At 57.5% G+C, this 19,389-nt stretch overlaps 1 protein-coding gene across 1 annotated transcript in view; it reads left to right on the plus strand.

The window, feature by feature from the left end:
* The window catches only part of NCLIV_043730 (hypothetical protein), a gene marked incomplete at both ends in the record, with an annotated part of 29,398 nt that extends 17,041 nt beyond the window's left edge, over positions 1-12,357 (plus strand). The window contains 12 exons of the mRNA XM_003881291.1: positions 17-287; positions 1,114-1,276; positions 1,610-2,796; positions 3,220-3,498; positions 3,914-4,022; positions 4,341-4,470; positions 5,090-5,264; positions 6,154-6,529; positions 6,718-9,349; positions 9,600-10,600; positions 11,150-11,863; positions 12,082-12,357. Of these exons, the coding sequence (XP_003881340.1) occupies positions 17-287; positions 1,114-1,276; positions 1,610-2,796; positions 3,220-3,498; positions 3,914-4,022; positions 4,341-4,470; positions 5,090-5,264; positions 6,154-6,529; positions 6,718-9,349; positions 9,600-10,600; positions 11,150-11,863; positions 12,082-12,357 (7,313 nt within the window). The remainder of the gene's footprint in view (positions 1-16; positions 288-1,113; positions 1,277-1,609; positions 2,797-3,219; positions 3,499-3,913; positions 4,023-4,340; positions 4,471-5,089; positions 5,265-6,153; positions 6,530-6,717; positions 9,350-9,599; positions 10,601-11,149; positions 11,864-12,081) is intronic.
* Positions 12,358-19,389: the final 7,032 nt, after the last annotated feature.

Raw genomic sequence — 19,389 nt, forward strand, 5'->3', positions numbered from 1 at the left:
CTTTTTGCGCCGGCAGATATCGACTTGAGGAGCATCGGGCGCCTCTTCATCTTCTGCATCCAAGTCCTGATGCTCAAGTCGCGGTGGCACCAGACTGTCGCCCTCTGCATCCGATTCAACGCGCTCACGGGGAACCAGTTCGCCTTCGCCCTCTCGTCCTACGCTCTCGCGGCTCAGCAGCACATTGTGGCGCTCCATAAGGCGGCGGTTGAAGAGTCGAAGGAGCAGATGAAAAAGGCCGAACAAGAGCTGGGGAGTCCACAGGGAGATCGAAGAAAGACGGAGAGGTAACTGGAAACATGCCTCGGTGCCTCACCTGTCAGGGACCTACAAAACATGTCCACACTTGCTGAACCTAGCTACCGAGAGGTAGAAGCCAAACACAGGTCCATGTGGGTTTGCGGCCACATGCGTACAAATGCCCACGCGCAACTGGAGAGACATGCCTAACTCCAGTGAGAGCGTCAGACAGATACGTGCATGTGGGGTCCCCTATATATATATATATATATATATATATATATATATATGTACTGTATGTATATATGTGTCTGCATAGGCCTCTGCGCGCATATGTGTTTTGGGCAGTTTATAGCAGTGTCGTATCGCATGAGTTGCATGCATGTACCTGCCTGGTCGCTTGGATAAAGGTGAGAGCCGTTCAAACAGCAGGACCTTGCTCAGGATGTTTTTTCCACGAATCAGAAACGGTGAATGTAGACGGCGGAAACCTTGGTCCGTGGTTTTTTTTGAGAGCGAGTCTCTCTTTTCTCTCCCCGTTTTATTGCATCTGCGTGTCTCTGTGTCTCCGCATAAGTCCCACAGACCACTCACGAGGAGGTACTTTAAGAGGGGCTGTTGGATATCTTCGCAGACTCACGTCTCTGCTTGTATCTCGACACGCACACTTCTTCACTATGGAAAGAAAGACCGGTCCACGCGGGCCGGAATCTCTTTCACATGCGCTCCGTCTCCAGATGGATACTTGGTGGATTGTCACTTACGCACAGTTGGTGGCAAGAGAGCGACACAGAACCCATTTCGTCAGTCCGAATCTGAGAGGGAGCGGTATGGCCTCCATATCCACTAAATCGACTCTGCCTTTCCCCGTAGGCGTGCAGCTGTTGTCGGGCCAGCACATCGCCAAGAACGCCTGTACTTCCACAGGAAGAAGTGCTACGACGCCGTGCTGGAGGGCCAGGTGTTTGCCTATTCGTTGACGAAGGCAGTGGAAGCCCAGCTAAGGCAAGAACGCGCCGAAGCGGGCATATACGAGGTGAGCAAACGAGCGAGAAGAGAGCCGCGCGCCGTATATAGACAGACAGCAGAAGATCTGCGCTCGGTCTCTCTACCTCTTTCTAGCGATGGCAGCCGCACAAAGGAGGAACAAAGTGGGAGCGCAAGTTGTCCGACGTGTCTGGTGAAACGAAGGGCCGCAAAAGAGAAGACAAGAGAGGGCGAAAGAGAAGGAGCGACCCGCAGAGGCTTTGGCGCTGGTTTCTCGTGTTGAACGATAACTCACACCAAAAGACAGTGCCTGGTCTATGATTGGCCATTGCTCTCCCCATTGAGTTTTTCTTTTTCTCCCTCCGCTGCCATTCCGTTTCAGTCCTCTGGGGAGACTCAGCTGCGTGCCGCGCGGCTGCAGTTGTCTCGCTTTTGGCAGCAGCTCCTCGGTCCGAGTTCTGCGGGGGCCGTTCTGGACGTGGCGGCTTCCTGCGCTTCTCAAGACCCCACACATCCTCTTCCTCCGTCTTCGCCTGCTTTACTCTCTTCGTCCATCGATGTCTCTCCGTCCACGGGAGTCTTCTCTGCCTCCAAAGCTTCGTCGTGCAGGCCGGCCGGAACTGAGCCGAATTCGCCCCTGAAGGCCTCGGCGGTTCTCCATGCGTACTGCCTCGCCGAGGGTTTTCTCCGCCGACACCAGCAAGCGGATCTCCTGTCTCTGGCCCTCTTTGAAAAGGGGAATATGCTTTGCATTTCCGGCAAGGCGGCGCTCGCGGCGAAGGCGTGGCGCGAAGCCGTTGACGCGGCGCACCGCCAGATGGACGCGGTGCTCCAGACCGAGTGTGCCGAGTCTCTGCGTGTGGGGCGAGAGCCCGGGGACCCCTGTGGAGACGCGAATGGCGCGGCCGGCAGTGGGTGTCTACACCCGGAGACCCGGACCCGAACGCAGCCTTCGGCGTGTGCCAAGACTTGCCACCGCTCAGCAGCCCGGATCTCGTCGCCTCAAGTGTGCAGCTCGCCTCCGTCTCCGCGGAAGGCTCTGGCCTCGAAAGAGACGAAAAAGCCCCTCGTGGCTGGCCTCGCCTCCGCAGTGCCTACACCGCAAACTGGGCCCCCGAACGGGTCACAGATGCGGCTTGCGCTCCAGAGCCTCGTGCCGCTCTACTTTGCGGCGCGCCTCGGCCACTTCAACTCCCTCGACTTCCACTTGGCAAGCGCTGCGTTGGCGTCGCAGGTGGTCAGGCGCGTCCTGGCTGCTTCCGAGCCGCACCCGTTGGATCTGGCGCGTTTTTTTCAGTACCGCAGCGACGGCAAGTGCATGCGCTACCGCATGCGCGAGGTTGGCCGCCTCGGCGCGCTGTTTGAAGACGCGCTGGAGGTAGGCGGCGCAAGCATGCAGTCGTTCTTGGCTGCGCTCCTCTGGTTCGCCCAGATCCTCACCGACACGCAGGTCGAGCCTGTGCACGCACACGCGCTCTTCGCCCTCGCAGAGTTCCTCGCAGCCGACGCATGCAAACACGTGGAGACGGCGACGCTCTGCCGAGCCCGCCGCGCGACGCTCCTGACCAGGTGAGCGCGATGAAACGGCTAGTGCGTGCTGACGGTGGCGTCGCGAGAGAAAAGAATGGAGAGAGAAAACAGGGTGTGTGGCGGCGAAGACGGAGCGCAGGAGGCAGGCTGACGCGGAACCAGAAAAGACGAAAAGGTGAGAAGAGGAGAGAAGGACGCGCGGAGTTTTGTTCAACGGAGAAGGAGATGCCAGCGTCGGAAAGACTGGACGGGGTGGACCGAGGGCCCCCCAGAGCGGAAAGAAGAGACTCCGGGGAGAACGCTGGCGGGGGTGTTCTGCTCAGCTTGACGCGCGACAAGGAGCGCAGAAGACAAAAGCGGTGTCGCTGAGATTTCCGTCCTTCGAGCCAGTCTCCGTGTGTCCCCCCCACCGTCCTCTTCCCTCCTGCACTCGTGCCCTTCTCTGTCTCCGGTTCTCTCCAGCGCGGGCGACCTCCAAGCGGCGTTCTGGCAGCTCGTCGCAATCTACCAAGGCCAAGACACCGAAACGATGACGGGCGTTTTCAATCGGGACTGTCTCGACGAAATGGTGGAGCCGCAGGGCTCTTGCGGGCCTCTGCATCTTCCGCCTTCTCCAAGTCCTTTCGCCCCTGCTTCGTCGGCGTGTGCGGGTGCCTCAGAGGGCTTTCTGAACTTTGCGCCTGTGGGGCATGAGCAGAACGCGCGAGCCACCGCAACGGTACTTGCGCTGAATCTTCCCCCGTAAGCAACGTGGCGGATCGCCCGTGACCTCGTGTCTGCGGAAAAGGCGCCACCCGGAGGGATGCAGGATCCTCACTTGGCTGCAAGCGAGGCCCTCCTGCGAGAAACGCGTAAACGCCGCTGGGGCGAGGAGACGGACTCGCCGAGGAGCCTGTGGACAGTCGCCTCTTTCGGACTCAAGCCTGCGGAGACTGAGGTTCGGTGCACGCGGTCTGCTGTCGTTTTCCGCATGCTCGCTGGTGGCGCGCAAGACTGCATGCTGGGCACGCCGTTTTGTCTTTCTGGAAGCGACCAGCGACGCGTCTCGGGGGGTCGCCTCGCCGCGATCTTCCGTGTAAGCACCGTCGCTTTCGAGCTCGGAACCGGGAGCAACAGTTCGCGAACGCCTGTTCCGTTTTGCCCTCTGTGTCACCAGACAACTGGAGCAACTATACGGACGAGACGCCGCCTTCTTCTTCGCCTTGGCCCGCGCCCAGTGGCTTTTCGCGGCAGACGCTCGGATGCCAGTCTGCCTTGATGCCGGCGTAGGACAGGAGGGGAGAAGCCGTGGGAAACACAGGGGCCAGAGAGAGCTAGAGAAGGGCCGGTGAAAGAGAAAGATTGACCCAGAGAGAAAGGCGTCCCTTTTAAACAGTTATAAGTAGGCGCCCATGCCCAGTCCTACAAAGACATATGTGCAAATGTCTGGATATGAATGTGACTGAGCACATGGGTTGTACTTGCGTGTCTCTGTATGTGCACTTGCCTGGGGAAACACGACCTGCGCGTAGTTCTGCTGGAAGGACTGCAAAGTTTCCGAGGCATCTTCTAGGCTTTAGAACTGATTGTGGCTCTGTGGTCAGGGCCAGCGACTCGCCGAGCGCCTTGAGCGCCTAACGGCGCTGGAGACGTTTTTGCTTGGTCTCGTGAAGGACATCCTGGCGGAGCCCGAGAAACAGCCACAGAGTCCATCGCTGGGAGATCTACCCTCCGGTAAACCGAGACGAATAGGGACACAGAGCGAAACAAGCATTGCGGGAAGGCAATGTCCGACCGATTCATGGTGCCTCGGTCTAGATCTAACCCTATGTATACAACTATCAACCTCTGAGATATATCTCTGCATATGCCTCGCCAAATAGTGCATGTACATGGCTGCACACATTCATTCGTCCGTGAACAGGTCTTCGATGGCAGCCCGCCTGACTACCAAAGGAAAGAACGAGTCGCATAACACATGGGTCTTTCTTCATAACTGTATGTATCTAGACACCAGTGAATGCACAGAGGCAAATGTGTGCATGCCCCCGACCCTTCTTGGTTTCGAGACCAGTTTACTGTCAATTCCCCCCCACTGTTTTGGAATCTTCCACTTCGAGCCTACATCTGCATGAGTGTTTTTACGCAGGTATTGACCTGCATGCGTTCCGCTCCAGACGCTTCCACAGAGGTTGCGATACACCGGTAAACTTCTCGCTGTCGGTATATATATATATATATATATATATATATTTATAGGCTTAAGCAGCCTGTTGCCATGTGACCATGGGGCCCGTCATCCGAACCTCACTTTTCCATCTAGCTTTTGAACGGCATGCACATATTTCCGCAGCGCCTCCGACTTCGAGTAGGGGCCCGTCGAGGCTGATCACGAGCCCGATAGGGGCGAGACACCATGGCGCTGGACAGAGCAGTGGAGGAAACGGTTCCCTTTCTGCCTCAACCGAGGAGGCTACTGCCTCTTCGCTGCTGGGGAATCTGACTCTACGCGACCTTCACCTTATCAGGTACGGAGCACCCTATCGCCCTAATGATAGTCCCATGCCAAAGCATGCATCTGCACGGGAATTCGCATTCGAGACGCGCTGGAGCGCCTGCTATTTGAGACAGAGGTTTCAATATCCTACCGGTCTTCATGTTTGCTTGGAAGCTGTAGTCACTAGTATAAGTGTAGCACCAATCCGGTAGGTGCTCAAAGCTTTCACCTTGCCGGAGACGAGCATCGATAGCGTGCGGCGACGCGTGCGACACAAACACGTGCACCCAGAGCCGACTCCGGACGCACCCGTCCCCCGACACTCAGACTCAGATATAAATACATATATGTATATATAGGTATATGTATATGCACATTCGTGTATATATGTATAGGTGTGTTTGCATGGATGTGCAGATTGCATGAGTATGCATGGGGAATAAGGAGGAAAGACGAGGAAGCAGTTTATGGGCGAACTTCTCACCGCACCGCTCGGGGTCCCTGTATCTGCAAATGCTTCCTTTAAAAGTGGATACATCTCGATACACCCACAACGGAAGCCAGCACGCCTCTGCATATATATGGGAACGTAAGCTGTCGCATGCACAGGGGACTAGGCGTGTCATGTATATCTGTGGAGTACTGCGTTGGAGGCACCATGAATTTGCACCCTTTCCGTGTCCCTGCACGACCAACCCTGTATGGCAATGTCGCTGGAGGTGCCTCGTTTACACCTATACAGATTTACATATATATACCAATGTGTATACTCACATTAGCATTTCTTCACGCGCACCTCTTGGCGGGTGTAGCCCTTCACGAATTTCAAGAGAGGCCGAGGCCCTCACTGGGGGCTTGGGCGGCCTTTTCCGAGCATCGAAGGCGTTGCAGGCGTGGTTCTCTTCGCTCTGCGTGTCCAGTGCAGGCGCTTGGGAGGTTCTTCTGCGGTCTCTCCTTCTTTTGGCCAGAGTGTGTGGATTGCGGGCGACTCCCCAGCAGGCCGCGTCAGTTTTGACGTTCGCAATTCACCTTGCACAGCACCGCCTGGATGCGTTGCGCCTCGACTCCGCCCTGCCTTGCCTTCTTTCGCCGTCGCCTCCCGCGGTGCACCAGACCTGTGGGCGCGGCCGCAGGGGAACAGACGGCTCCAGCGGAGTCGGGGACCGATCGAGCGGAGCGGAAAAGGGGACCAGTCGAGAGACACACGCACAGGAAAGCGGAGAAGACGCAAGGGAGCACGCACGCTGCCCGGCGCCTCCGGAACTGAATGCAGGCGTGGTTTTTCCGACACCCGAAGTAAGTGAGGAAGACAGCTTCCGGCGTTTTCTCGAAAGGACAACAGAGAGCCAGAACCCTGTTCCTTTCTCTCTGCGACCACTCCAGTCTCGGTCTCCAGCGTTGTCCTTGCCTTGTGTGTTTCGCCCCTAGCCTGTTTCCGTCGCTTTCGTCTACCTTTCGTCTCCTTTTCCTGTTGCCATGTGCAGCTGAATCTTCAACTCTTTCTGCATCTGGCGCACGCGACCATGCAGATCTCTGACCTGGACTCTGCGTTCGCGCTTGTCGAGCGCCTGTTGGCCACCTGCTCGGGGCATGCTTTGCGTCCCGATCTCGAGGCGTCTTCTCGTTCTCTTTCGCCTTCCCTGGGCTCCCTCTCGCCCGCGTCCTCGACGCTTTCTGGCCTCTCGACGAAGCCGTCGGTCTCCGACTGCTCTGTGCGTTTCTCGGCTTCGCCGGAGTCTCCTTCTTCCTCTCCGGGGTCTCCATTCGCCTTTCCGCTGCCGCCGCCTCTGGAGCGCAGGAAGGTGGAAACCGTGTGTGCGCCGCTCGCCGTCGTCGACCTGCTTCTCCTCCAAGCAGACATGCTGCTCTTGAAGGGCAGCCTGCCGGAGGCGTTCCAGGCGGCCGTCCGTGCGCTCGACTACGCGGAGCGTTTGCGGCTCCACAAGTCCCTTCAATACGTGAAGGCGTGTGAAAAAGTGTACCTTTTGCTGACCGCAAACCCCGCCCTTGGCTCGCTCCTGGACGCGCCGGTCTCGCGGAAATCCCTACAACGGGGCAAGACACCGAGAGCAGCGTCGTCGCCCGAACCCACCGAGCCGTTCCCAGAGGGCGGCTGTGAGGCCAGTCTGCCCCACAGTCAGGCTTGCGCCTGGGCGCGTCGCGACGCCCCCTCGGGGTTCTCGCCCGAGGCGGCTGTGAAGCAGGCGCCAGCTGCTTCCCGGAGCTTCGCCTCGGCCTCGCCCGTCCGCAGTCGCGGCGACGGGGCCGGACGCGAAAGACAAGAGGCCGGGACAGGGGGATCCTCCTGCGCCGAAGGGTCCTCCTTTTTTCGCTCCGTGTCTGGAGGTCTCGGCCGAGTGTCGAGAAGAGAGTGGAGAGGCGAGGGCGACGGCGAGCTCGGTCAGGGACAGGAGCGCCGCCTCGGCCACCCGACCGGGGTCCGCCGGTTGGGCTTGGTCGCCTCGCCGTCGTTAACGACTCGCTTCGGACCTCAGCCGCGAGAGCGACAGGGGAATGCGAGAACGGCCGTTCGCACTCTCCCGCTGAGCAAGAAAGCAAAGGATTTGGCCAGGCAGACGGGCAAAACGGGCCCTGATTCTTTCGCGCTTTGCCCCGTCGCCTGCGCGACCGGAAGTGCGTACTTCTCACACCTCGCGGTGCTTCAAAATCTCCTGATTAACGCCATCGAGCGACTCGACGAGGGAGCGCCGGGAGAGGAAGGCGATGCGTGCGGAGACAGAGCGGAGAACCCGGCACCAGCTGCCCGGGAGACTGTCTCTGGCTCGAACGGCGACAAACGCGTTGCATCAGAAACGGCAGACCAGCCGGATTCGGCGGGAGAATGCGGGGGCAACGGCCAGGCCGCGACCGCTGCGGCAGCACCCGAGCTCGAGCGCTGGCCTCGAGACAGTTTGCGTTTCAATGGAGTCGGCATCGCACCCTCTTCTTTCGGTGCGGATCTTGACGCCGCCGTCATCGTCAGCTTGGTAGCCGCCGTTTCCCCGAAGGAAATTGTGGGTTGGCCGTCCTCCGCGTCTTTGGCCTTTCTCCCGGGCTTTTCTGTTGAAGTGCCTGCTGAGTCGCTCCTGTCTCCTCTGAGAGCGTTCATCTCCGAGATCCTTCCTCTATCTCTCCGCGTGGCCGAGACGCCTACGCCGTACCCGAGCTTTTTAACTCTGCTTTCTGGAGACGCCCGCTCGCCCCTGGCCTTTCCCCGGCCTGCTCCAGCCCCTGGGAGCGGGCCGGCGCCGCAGGGGCCTTCGCCCCCTGTTGCTGCGAGGGCGCCGGAACCAAACCTGTACGCACCGCAGCAGGAGCTGCGGCTGCAGCTGGCTGTGGAGCTCGTCGACGTTCTTCTGAAGAAAGGTGACTACATGCACGCGGGCCTCCTGGTCTCCGACTTGGTGCCCCGCGTGCGGCGCATTGCGGCCGTACTGCCGTTCCTCGCTGCCCGCCTGGGGCTTCTGCACCTTCGGACTCGGCGGCTGGGGACAGATCTCGCCCGGATGGAGAGACACATTTTGCGCAGCGGGGACCCGAGCCTGCGGAGCCCGTCGCCGCCAGCCCTGCGGCCTTCGGAACAGAGCAGCCAGAACACGCACTGGCTCCACCAACTCGGCAAGTATGTGGGGAGCGTCTTGACTCTCTCGGCGTTCATCGAGACGCTCTGTGGGCACGACTTTGCGCTCCTTCTCTCCCTTTACCAAGAGGGCATACGCGGGCTCCTCACCTACTTTCTGCTGGAGGAAGGATGTAAAAGTGCGGCTGCGCGGCGCGGCGCGTTCATGGCCATCCACGCACTCCGCGCGGCAGCTGAAGAAACGATGGGGCTCCAGAAAAAGGCCCTGAAGGGTGCGCTCGTCGCGAGCCTCGCGCCCTCCGGCACTGAGAAAAGCGGCCAGACTGGGGCGGCAGGAGCCGGGCACCGCACTGTTCCTTTGGCCGTTTCGACGATGGCAGGGGAGACACAAGCCAAGGACGGCGACAGAGGGGACAGGGGCGCGGCGGCGCTGGACGCTGGGAAACTCTCACCCGCTGCCATCAAATACCTTGCCGCCTTGGCGGCCAACGAAGCGGAAGGCCCCGGAAGCTGCGTGAGCACAGCGCCCAACGCAGGTACGTCACAGAACTCGAGCTGCGGGAGTAGTCACCCGCGACACAGTTCGAGTTCACACGGGGTGGCGCGCCGGGTGCCCTTGACTGATCGGAAGTCAGCCCAGTCTCTGCTCCTCGCCCCCCCTCGCCTTCAGCTGCGTGTTCAGTGATGCTTCGAAGTGCGTCGGGCTCTCTCCTATCTGCATTCCCCGCGAGTGACCTTTGCGTTTCGAGCGTCAGTATGCTCTTGCGTCTGTCTTTCCTTTCGCAGACCTCAAGGTTGCCCTACCTTCCATTCTTGCTTGCCTCTCTTCTCTGCGAGACCGGTGCACCCTGTTTCACTCGTTCAATCGGGAACAGCGGGCGGCTGCAGACTACCTTCACATGCTTCTCTTCTGTCATGCCCCCCGGTATCGTTCGCTCGCATGTCTTTCGCCAAACGCGTTCCTTCTCTCCGGCGCAGCTGCCGCGTCTTCGGACGCCTCCTCCTCCACACATCCCACCAAGAATTCTGTGCGAACGCCTTCTCCGTCCAGCCGCACTGGCGCTGCGTCCTCGTCCTCTGCGTCTGTGTCGCTCGCGTCTCTGTTCGCTCCCCAGACTGGCAGCAGATCCGCCGACGCGCCCTGGACCGCGCTTATGAACTCGACCTGGCGTCTGGGCTGGTGCTGGCTTCCGTCGGCTCCCTTCGATGCATCTGAATCCGCTGTCTTTGACCCGACGACCCGGCAGTGGACACTCTGTTCGCCTCCACGAGGGGCAGACGCTGTAACTTTGCTTGTTTGTTCGCGCGGTAAGAAATTGCGGTCTCTGCCGAATTCTCCAGGTTCGTTGGCAGCAAGCGGAGACGGGGGCCGCGAGAGCCGACTGCCTGCTTCCGATGGAGGGCGAGGAGGGAAGGGGGAGAAGCCGGAGAGAACAGGCCCCGCGTCGCTCTCTCCTCAGAGTCAGAGCTCCTCGATTCTCTCTCCGACCTCCAGAGAGAACGGGACCAACTCGCCGGGAAATGGCGCCACCCGCAGCCCCGCCGCCTCGGCTGCGCAGCTGACCGAGGCACCGGGGTCGCCTGGCAGGGCGGGAGGCGTGACGGTGGGGAAACCGAGCAAGGCGGATAGCGGGCGACGCGGCGCATCCACCGGGAGGGGCGAAGAAGACGGAAATCGAGGAGGAAGCCCGGAGGAAAACGGTGCCGAGGGAACGGTGTACATGGGTCAGTACAGTCACAGACGACTCCTCGACATGAGCATGCTTTTCAAAAAGCTTTGCCGACAGGTGGGCAGAGAGGGGAAGGGAAAAGAGATCTTCCACGACGAAGCCAAACACGCGAGGGCCGGCGAAGCCACACGACTCGACAGGGCGGCAAACAGCAAAGTAGAGGACCAGTACGCCCAGGGGACCAAGACACACTCGCAACGTTTCCGGGACACTCGATTCTGAGGGGCACAGGAGTTACCGGAAGACAGATCACAGCCACGCAGGACCAAAATCGCAGCCTGTGCACCGCTGACTCGCGTCATGCTTGCGTGCGTATCCCCGCGTCCTGATCACTGGAGAGAGTTCTGTCGAGCATGTGCAGCCGCACGTGCCAGCACACGTGTGGGAAGTTGGACACCTGTGTCTTCATAGATACGCGCGGTGCCAGCCTGGACACGTGTGGGGATGCATGTGGATGCACGGCGGCGCGAAGCTGGAAATGCGCGACGTGTGTGGCAACGGATCCCAGGGGCGATCTTTCGTCGCTTGTCTTTTGCTGTATCGAGTCTTGCCGGCGAGCGGCTCGTGCGGAGAGGTCCGGGCTTTTTCGTGTGGCCTTTTGTGTAGGTCCGCCGGGGCGGAAACGTTGGCTCACTGACACGCTCCCAGGCGCTGGAGCTCTCGGGAGCGCAGGTGCTTCGCGAGGTGGACCGGCGGCAGGCGTGGGCAGTGGAAGACAACCTAGTCAGTTACCGGATCATCAGCAACGCGTTCTACCGGTTGTTTTTGCTCCTCAATGACGGCTTGGTTCCACGGACTGTGGCTGGGGACGCCGAGGGAGGCGGGCCGTATCACGCGAGAAGGCGGGCGTGGATTGAAGGCCCAGCTGGCACGGTCTTCAGCAGCACGACCGGCCGCCTCGGCGCAAGTGGGGACAGCTCGTTGGGGTCTTCCAGCCCATCTTTCCGTTCTTCCACTGCGGCGCGCCCTTCCTTGTGGCGGAATCGATCGTCTGATGGGAGTTCTGCGCAGGGATCGTCGTTGGGGGCCAGTTATGCTCTGCACTCGTTTTCCTCGCCCGTGTTCTTTGGCAGTCGGCGAGGCGTCTGGGGAGCAGAGGAAACGAGTGCCCCCCAGAGTCGCGGCGGAGCTCTTGAGTTCCTTCAGGACCTCGACCACGGAGATATTGTTCGCGCGCACGCCTCCAGGCGGTCCTACGCGATCAAGGCTGTGTACCGACTGTGGAATGACATGCGCGTCGTCACTCAGGAGCAGGCTGCCGCCACGCAGGCCCCAGGCGCTGCAAATGAACAAGGCAAGGCGACGAAAATCAACAAACGGGTAAGCGAACTGGCAGACATGACATCAGCAAACTTCCAAAACCGTCCTTCTCAGTTGCCGTTTACGCTTTTTATCTGAAGCCACCGATTCGGAACGATGAAGGCGTGGAACCGGGAGACGGTTTTAGTCCCATTCCAGGGATCTTGCTCTTTACGTCGCTTGGCTTTTCTTCTTTTTGCGTGCTTTGTGTGTTCTCGTCGCATGTCCTTTGTCACTAGGTGGGTTCGGCGGCCCAGCTGGCAGGGAGCCAGACCGGCCATTCGGGGGCAAGCAGCGAGACAGGGGTTTCACCGCCAGACCGGAAATCTCAAGGATACGTGGTCGAAGGCGTCAGCAACGACGTCCTCTATGGCGTGCTCTTGGCCTGCGCAGATTTGGCAAATCCCGTTCACGTTGCCAGCACATGCGGGAAAGAATCAATCAATCGATTTTTCGTGGACGCTTTGGCGCCATGCGTGGTTGCCAGTGTCGGGGACAATGACTCATCCGCTTAGCCCTGAAGTCGCGGGACCGCAGACCAGCGAGTTTCGGTGTGCCAACACGCGGGGCTTGTTTTCCACATGCGGCTCCGAGGGCAACGGAGTTCAAGGAACCCGTTTTTATTCGTTCTGTGTCACTGGGAAGTGTCTTGGTCCTCCCGTGACCGCGTGCCAGTTTATGTTTCGCCTGTTGAACGGATGCAGCCTTTCGGGGATGTGGTATGGGGAATCCGGATGTGTGACGGAAGAAGGAGAATTTTCGTTCCTAGCACACGCCATTAAAGACGACACGTACCCGACGTTCCTGTATCGCCGCTCCACCTCTTCTCGAAACGTGGATTATCAGTCACCGTCCCTGTAGGTTGACGGATCCGCTGCTTCTGGCTTGAGCTGACCGGGCTACACGTATTACACGCTGTACATGGTCTGTTCTATTTTCAAGTGTCGCCAATCTGCGCAACCTTTCTTGACGCTTGCCTTCAAACCGGAGAGATGTTGGCGCCACGCGGCAGGAGAACTGTTCCCTAGTGGCAAATGCACTAAAATAGGACGTTGGAGCACTACACAGCGCCTCTCAGAGAAACTAGTATGGCGAAATAGGGAATAGGAAGACCACGATGTTGTTTTTGTCGATGTCGGTTCTCGGATCGTGCCAAACCGATGAAGAGTCCGCCGTGTCTCGTACTTCCGCCAGCGGTCCTCCAGAAATGCGTGACCTCGTGGTCACAGACGCCCCACTGAGGAACCAATTCTCTGGGACAGCAGCATTCTTCATCCTTCTTGCTGTACGATTCCTTGAACACACACGTGCCCGGACTTGCCTTGCGCGAAAAAAAATCGTATCGCTGACAGTGTTCTACCTGGTTGGCCTGCCGACTTCCATTTTGTGTTGGGCTTGGTTTCGTTCTTCAGCTAGCGCTCCTTCCCTACCGTTGCGCAGTCTCTTGGCACTAACCAGCTACCGCTCGACCGATTGGAGCTCGACTTTCACCAGTGCCTACCAAAGGATGGACACCCCATCTCGATTTTTCTGGACCACTATCTCTCTGCTGCATGCTAGAGAAGCACAGTCAAACCGTCGTTAGAGAGTTCTTTGTTCGCAGCGTGTGGAGTCCTGTCTGGCGGCAGAGAGGTTAGGGGTACAAATTAATTTAATGAATATGTTTGTAATATGAAATATAATGGATTTTATTTAAAAACTAAAAAGTCTGTACCTTTACAAACATTTCTATTTCAAACACACACAAGGCGGTGGCGGACGCCGAGTTCAAGGCATCCGAGCCACCCGTATACCGCTCCCCCCTGTCTCTCGGATTTGTGCCTTTGCCGTTCGCCCTTCGTAGAGTCTTTCTGTCGCTCTTCAAAATTCGAAAAAGCTCATTTTACAAGGCGGCATGTGGCGATGAAACAAGCGAGACGACTGGGTGACTTCGGAACAGTCTCCCCTGGTGAACGCGGGTGTGCATGCGGCAGCCGGTAGGGCCCGCGTGCTGGCTTCGTGTCTCCTGCCTCCCATTCTAGCCCCCCCTCTCTGATCCATTCTTCAGTCTACCGTTTTTCTTCAAAGGTTCCCCCCGAGCAGGAACGGACCTTGTATCTGCACCAGAAGAAACAACACGGCTCACATCCTCGCTCGATTCTTCCGTGTCGTCCAGTCAAGACTCCTCGAGGTGAGCCGCGATCGAGCCAGCGATCCGCTAAACTTGCGACTTTTCTCACGCGCAAGTATGGGAAAAACCAATGCGCACAAAGTTGAGTGTCGTAGTAGAGCATTCTATAAAACGACGGTCGATACGGCAAACGACGCTTTTTAAAACGGAAACCCCGGCACTGCCGGGACTCCGTTTGTCCTCTGCTAGTTGTTAGATCGGAAGCCCGGTCAGGCAAGCCCTCACCCAAAAAAGAACACCTCTCTGCGTTACGGAAGATTTGCACTCGGGGCCTCAACGAAAGAACACGCACAATGGACTGCTGCAGACGACAGATGCTTCTCCAGGCCACGAGGAGGCGGCAACCTGGTATCTCGATCCCCCTTTCCCGCGTAATGCCTTCTCTTTCTTCGGCGGTCTCTTCTTTCGCTCCCACGGAAAAGATTTCTACGGCAGGGCCTGCTGGCTTATTCTCGCCGGCCTCGGCTCAGACACCTGCTCTTTCTCGGGTATGTGAGCGGCCCGGGTGCACAAGTATCACGGGAGTCTTCTCGTATCATACAAGAACCGCTCAAGTACAAGATTCGTTCTTCCAGGGAAACGCCCTATCTCTTCCGCCGTCCTTCCACCTGTCAAGGCCTGCATCCACTCGGAAAAAAGGTCTCCCCTTGCGTTCACATCGGCGGTGTATCCGAACTGCCCGCCACGTCAGGTGTCGTGTCACGCTGGCTGCTGTCGAAGATGCAGAACCCTCAAAAAGAGCTGCAGGAAGTTGTGGACCGGCAGAGGTTACGTCTTCGTCTGCGACTTCGCGTGCCGCTCTGGGTGACGCTCAACAGACCATCGAAGCCGCCCTTGAGCGACACGCGCCGCAAGAAGCTGAGAACAAGACAGTGCGGAGGAAGGAAACTGGAGAGGGTCGGACAGAGGCGAGGCCAAGAAGAGAAGGCGACAGAAGCTGGTGGTATGGGGCGTTGCAGCGGGCCTTCCAGCGTGAAATTCGCGAGTGGTTCGTCCAAAAAAAGCAGGGAACGCTCTTCCACATTTGGCGTGCCCCTGGAGTTGTCTTCGCTTCCACCAAGTAGGGCAGCGTTTCTGCTGGCAGTTTCCTCGTTCCCAAACAAGTTCACTCCCGTTGCCGCTTGTTTTGTATCCACCTTTAAAAACACCAGTCATACTACATGATACGCCGTGTGCGTTTGTCCCGTGTGCGTATGATGCATAGCTCGCAAACAGGCCTTTTTGATGTTTTGTAGCCGTAAACATTTCTGTCTCCAAGTTTATGCAGCCCGAGGGGAAGAAACCGCAGCACGAGTTTATGATGTGTATGTTCAACATGATTTTTCAGTCTCATTCTGTATTTGCGTGTGCATACGAGCTGGATGCTCGGAGCGTGCCTAGCCCTTGAGGTCGGCTGTTCTGCCCTTCGGTCTTCTTTAGATTTATGGCCGCTCCGTTTTTGCTTCTTTCTTCTTCGGCTTCTAATGGGCTTCCCGAGGTGGCCGCGTTTCTTTCTGCCAGAGGGGTTCTGTATCTTCCTGGCGCGTTGCGGTGGGCTGTTCCCTCGCTTCGAGCCTCTCGTCAAATATCCTTTTTCTGGTTTTGTCTTTCCTTTTGATTTTCTCTGTGGTCACAGGTTGGTTAAATCCGGCGTGACGCCCCCTCCCCTGTCCCAGTGGTACTTTCCTGCCTCGATTGATGAGCAGCAACTCAAGTCTCCTTCATCTCTTCAGTCTTTGTTTCGTCTCAACCACACCCAGGAGACGGACGAAGAGCCTGAAGCTCCAGGAGCCGTGGGAGAACAGCGCGATGCACACTTTGGGAGCAGCAGTTTTGAAGAGAGCTTCCCGACATGCAGTCTTTTCTTTTTATCCTCTAGCAAATCCTCCGCAGGCTTCCTGATGCAGCAGGTTGTCCTCCACCCTGAAACACTTTACGTTGCCGTCGCGCCTGACTACGATGCGCTCTTCACTCTTCTGCGACTTGCTGCCCGGTGAGGTTCTAAAGCGTTGGAGAACAGGGGAGAGGCCAGGGCTGGCGATTTCTCTACAAGCTCTCAGGGCGGCTACGTGTCTAAAAATTCAAAGGATAACCATCACCTCAAGCTCTGAGAAACAGCCAAAAATCTTTGACGAGACAGGGCCAGTTGCAGAATGTCAGTTTTCACTGGTCACTCGTGCCGTACACATGGGAACCTGAGGCTGCAGATAGCAATGGGGCTAGCACCCTGAGGAGAAGCGTGCGCAATTCGTGATTTTCGTATGGTGTCGTCTGCGGTGTGCTCTCAGGGCCTTCTGCATGGACCCTTGTGGCTTTCAGCAGTTCCCGAATCTTCGTGTGCTTTGCACTCACCCTCTTCATGTCCCCTCATTCCTCCCCAACAATCTTGTCAACGAAGTGTATATCCACCTAAGCGACCTTCCCAGATCCGTGGCGTCACGTTCCACTTCGCGATGTCCTCTCCTCTCTCCGTCTTTCCTCCCTCAATTATACCCACGGTTGCGGGCTGGCACAAACATCTTCATTGGCATGGAAACGCCTCACGCAAGACCTGGCGCCCCATCAGGGGAACCTGAAATGAGTTCCGGTTCTATCACTCACAGGCGCACTGCTCTTGGGAAAGAGAACGTGGAGGCTCCTGGTCCAGGACGACCGGGCGAGACGTCGGTTCATGAACCCACGGAAGAGGCTGGGGATCCAGCGGTACAAAGTGGCCATGAGAGCCCCCAAGAGGGGCATGCAGCAGGTGTTCTTGCACAGAAGCCAGGCACAAAGGAGAGCGAAGAGCCCTCCTGCAGAGACACTTCGCTTATGTGGACTCCAGATGCACACGTACTTCGTCTGCTGCGTGTTAGTGGCTGTGTAAAAGGCCTGGAAGCGGCAGACGTGGCGCTGCCGCGTTCACTGAGAGTGCCGTCAGACGCACGTTTATACAGGACTCGCCACACCTGCGCTAGAGCTGTCGTTGGTTCCAAAAACCGGACGGGAACACGAAGTGGTAGTACAAACCAAAGAAAAGGAAGAGAGTTCCTCTTTAGTGTGGTGGGATGTGACGGGAGCGGAGATGTCGAAGGAGAATGCCGTGACCTGAAGGCGTCGGCCTCTAAAGGATCGAAGAGCCTTCCCCCGTATCACAAGCGAGATCATTTTGGCCACTTCTGTGACAGAGAAATCACGCAAGGGAAAGAGGGACCCTCTGTGAGTGCGAACGTAAATGATTCACAGAGTGACTGCGACTATCCTGAAGCCCATCCAAAGTTAGAGAACCGCTCCACGTTACAGCAGACGAACATACCGGACGTAGTCGCCGAGGACGGATCCGCGATTTTGAATAGGCACGACGGACCCGACAGCACGTCGAACTGGAGCATTCGCGCCGGTCCACCAGGGAATCAACTGCAAAACAAGGCTCTCGAGGACATGGCCGCAGCAGAAAAAGGTCGGATTCTATCACCACAAGAGAGCGATGGATGGTTCGGCATTGGCCCGTTTGTCCCGACTCGGTGGGGCAGGCCTTTGCCGGTTAGTCAGCATGAACCCGGGGGAACGGCTCCGCCGCGGCATGCACACTGTAACGATCGCTCAGCTGGCAGTTCGTTTCACCGGAGCAACAAGCCGACAACTAACACCAACGGAGGAACACGCATTTTGCGACTGGCAACGGGCGGGCGTATCCTCATCCGGGAATGGCTTCGCGACGGCAAGGAAGAGCGAAAGCGAACAAATCAACAGCTCCTTTCCCATACGGATGGGAAAGCCTCATTGATCCAGTCCGGTGTGGACAGTCAAGGCAGGCTGTTGGATGACGCAAGCGACACTTCCAGAATCCGCGTGTGGACCTCACGTGGAACGGAATCAGGTGTATCTTTTCAGTATGTTAAACTCAGGAAGCTAGCTCCGTGCCTTCCAAACTTTCGTCTCCTCGAACACTGTTTGTGACAATGCCTGTCTAACGGAGTGTTTTTTGTCGAAAACCGCTGGTTGCTGGACCCTGTGGCAGGAGAGGCACCAGGTGATTGACAAGACCAACCGGTTGAAGTAAACCCGTTCGGCTGAGAGCGAGGGGAGGCGGGTTTATGCTGCTACTGAAGGCGTGCCGCTGTCTAGTTCTGGTTATGAGGATGGACGGTTCAGCCGGTTTTGGTAGTCGCGTCGGGTTCAAAAGTAGTAGAGGATCTGATCATGGATGGTCTGTCGGGGCCTCAAGCAGATACTAATGGCTGCACTCGGTACCGTTCATGTCATGCTCCTTGCACGAGATTTTCAGTAAGCTCGTACACTGGGCAATCCGTTAGGGGCTGCACCTTGCCCCGGGATGATTCACGCAAGAACCTATGTGACAGACTCTGAATGCTCTCATGCGGCATATGGTGCTCCTTGAATCCTAGAATCCTAAAATGATGCGTTCGTTTTCGTTTCAGCCCTCCAGACGCTTCCAGTTCACATCTCGAAGGCCGCTCAACAACATGACGACATGCAGCAACAACAGTTGGAGACATGCGGGGGGATATGAATCAGGCAGGACCAGGTAAGTTGGGGTTTGCTACCTTTCTGCTCACGAACGTTAATACTACAGTAACGTTCTGAGCGGTACAGCTGTGAACGGCTGCGATCTACACGACAGATCGGCAGCACTGTCCAACGAAGACCCACAGGAGCGAACCGCAAATGCGTCGTCTACCATAGCGAAGACGGCGTGTACACATGGTGAGATTATTAGAGCGCACCGCGACATCTCTGCAGCCCTCGTGTTCCTGGCGCCTCCAATGCTGTGGAGGTGACGGCTTCTGCCGTTCTAAAGTTGCTCATGTGCAAGGAAGCTGACCCACAATCAGATATCTCTGTTTTGTCACAAACTGCCCAGGTCGACAGCATCGCCTCGCGGGCAGTTGCTTGAACAGATCGGTACACGAGAACAATAGTACGTTCCCGAAGTATCTCCGTGAAATTACGGGGCGCAGACAATTGTGAACCAGTCTGGTTCTTCTGCCCGAAGTCTGACTGGACACTGGTAGCCGGCTACACTGAGTCGGCAGCGACCCGAGCACAGCTGTGGCACCAACGACAAAGGATAGGTAGCTTGTTGGCGTCCTCATGCCAGAACGAAAGAAGGGTCATTCTGTTTATATCTCGCACGACAGGCTCAACATATGACCGAATTCGTATGCGCGAAAGAATAAGCGCATGGGTAGGAACAACTCGCATTGTGAGATGAATTGAATTGCCCGAACGGGCGGACGACCTTCCAATGATCTGAAGAGGGCGCGAGCTGATAAAATGGCATGTACAGCGCGCAAACGGGTGTTCCGTTTGGTTTTCCTCAGGTCATTCCCTCCTTCAGAGCCACGGAACTTCAACGCTACAAGCCCCGAAAAAATATACTGAAGCTAGTGCTCCA

Source organism: Neospora caninum, chromosome IX (genome assembly GCF_000208865.1).
Source record: "Neospora caninum Liverpool complete genome, chromosome IX".
In the NCBI taxonomy this organism is placed as follows: domain Eukaryota; phylum Apicomplexa; class Conoidasida; order Eucoccidiorida; family Sarcocystidae; genus Neospora; species Neospora caninum.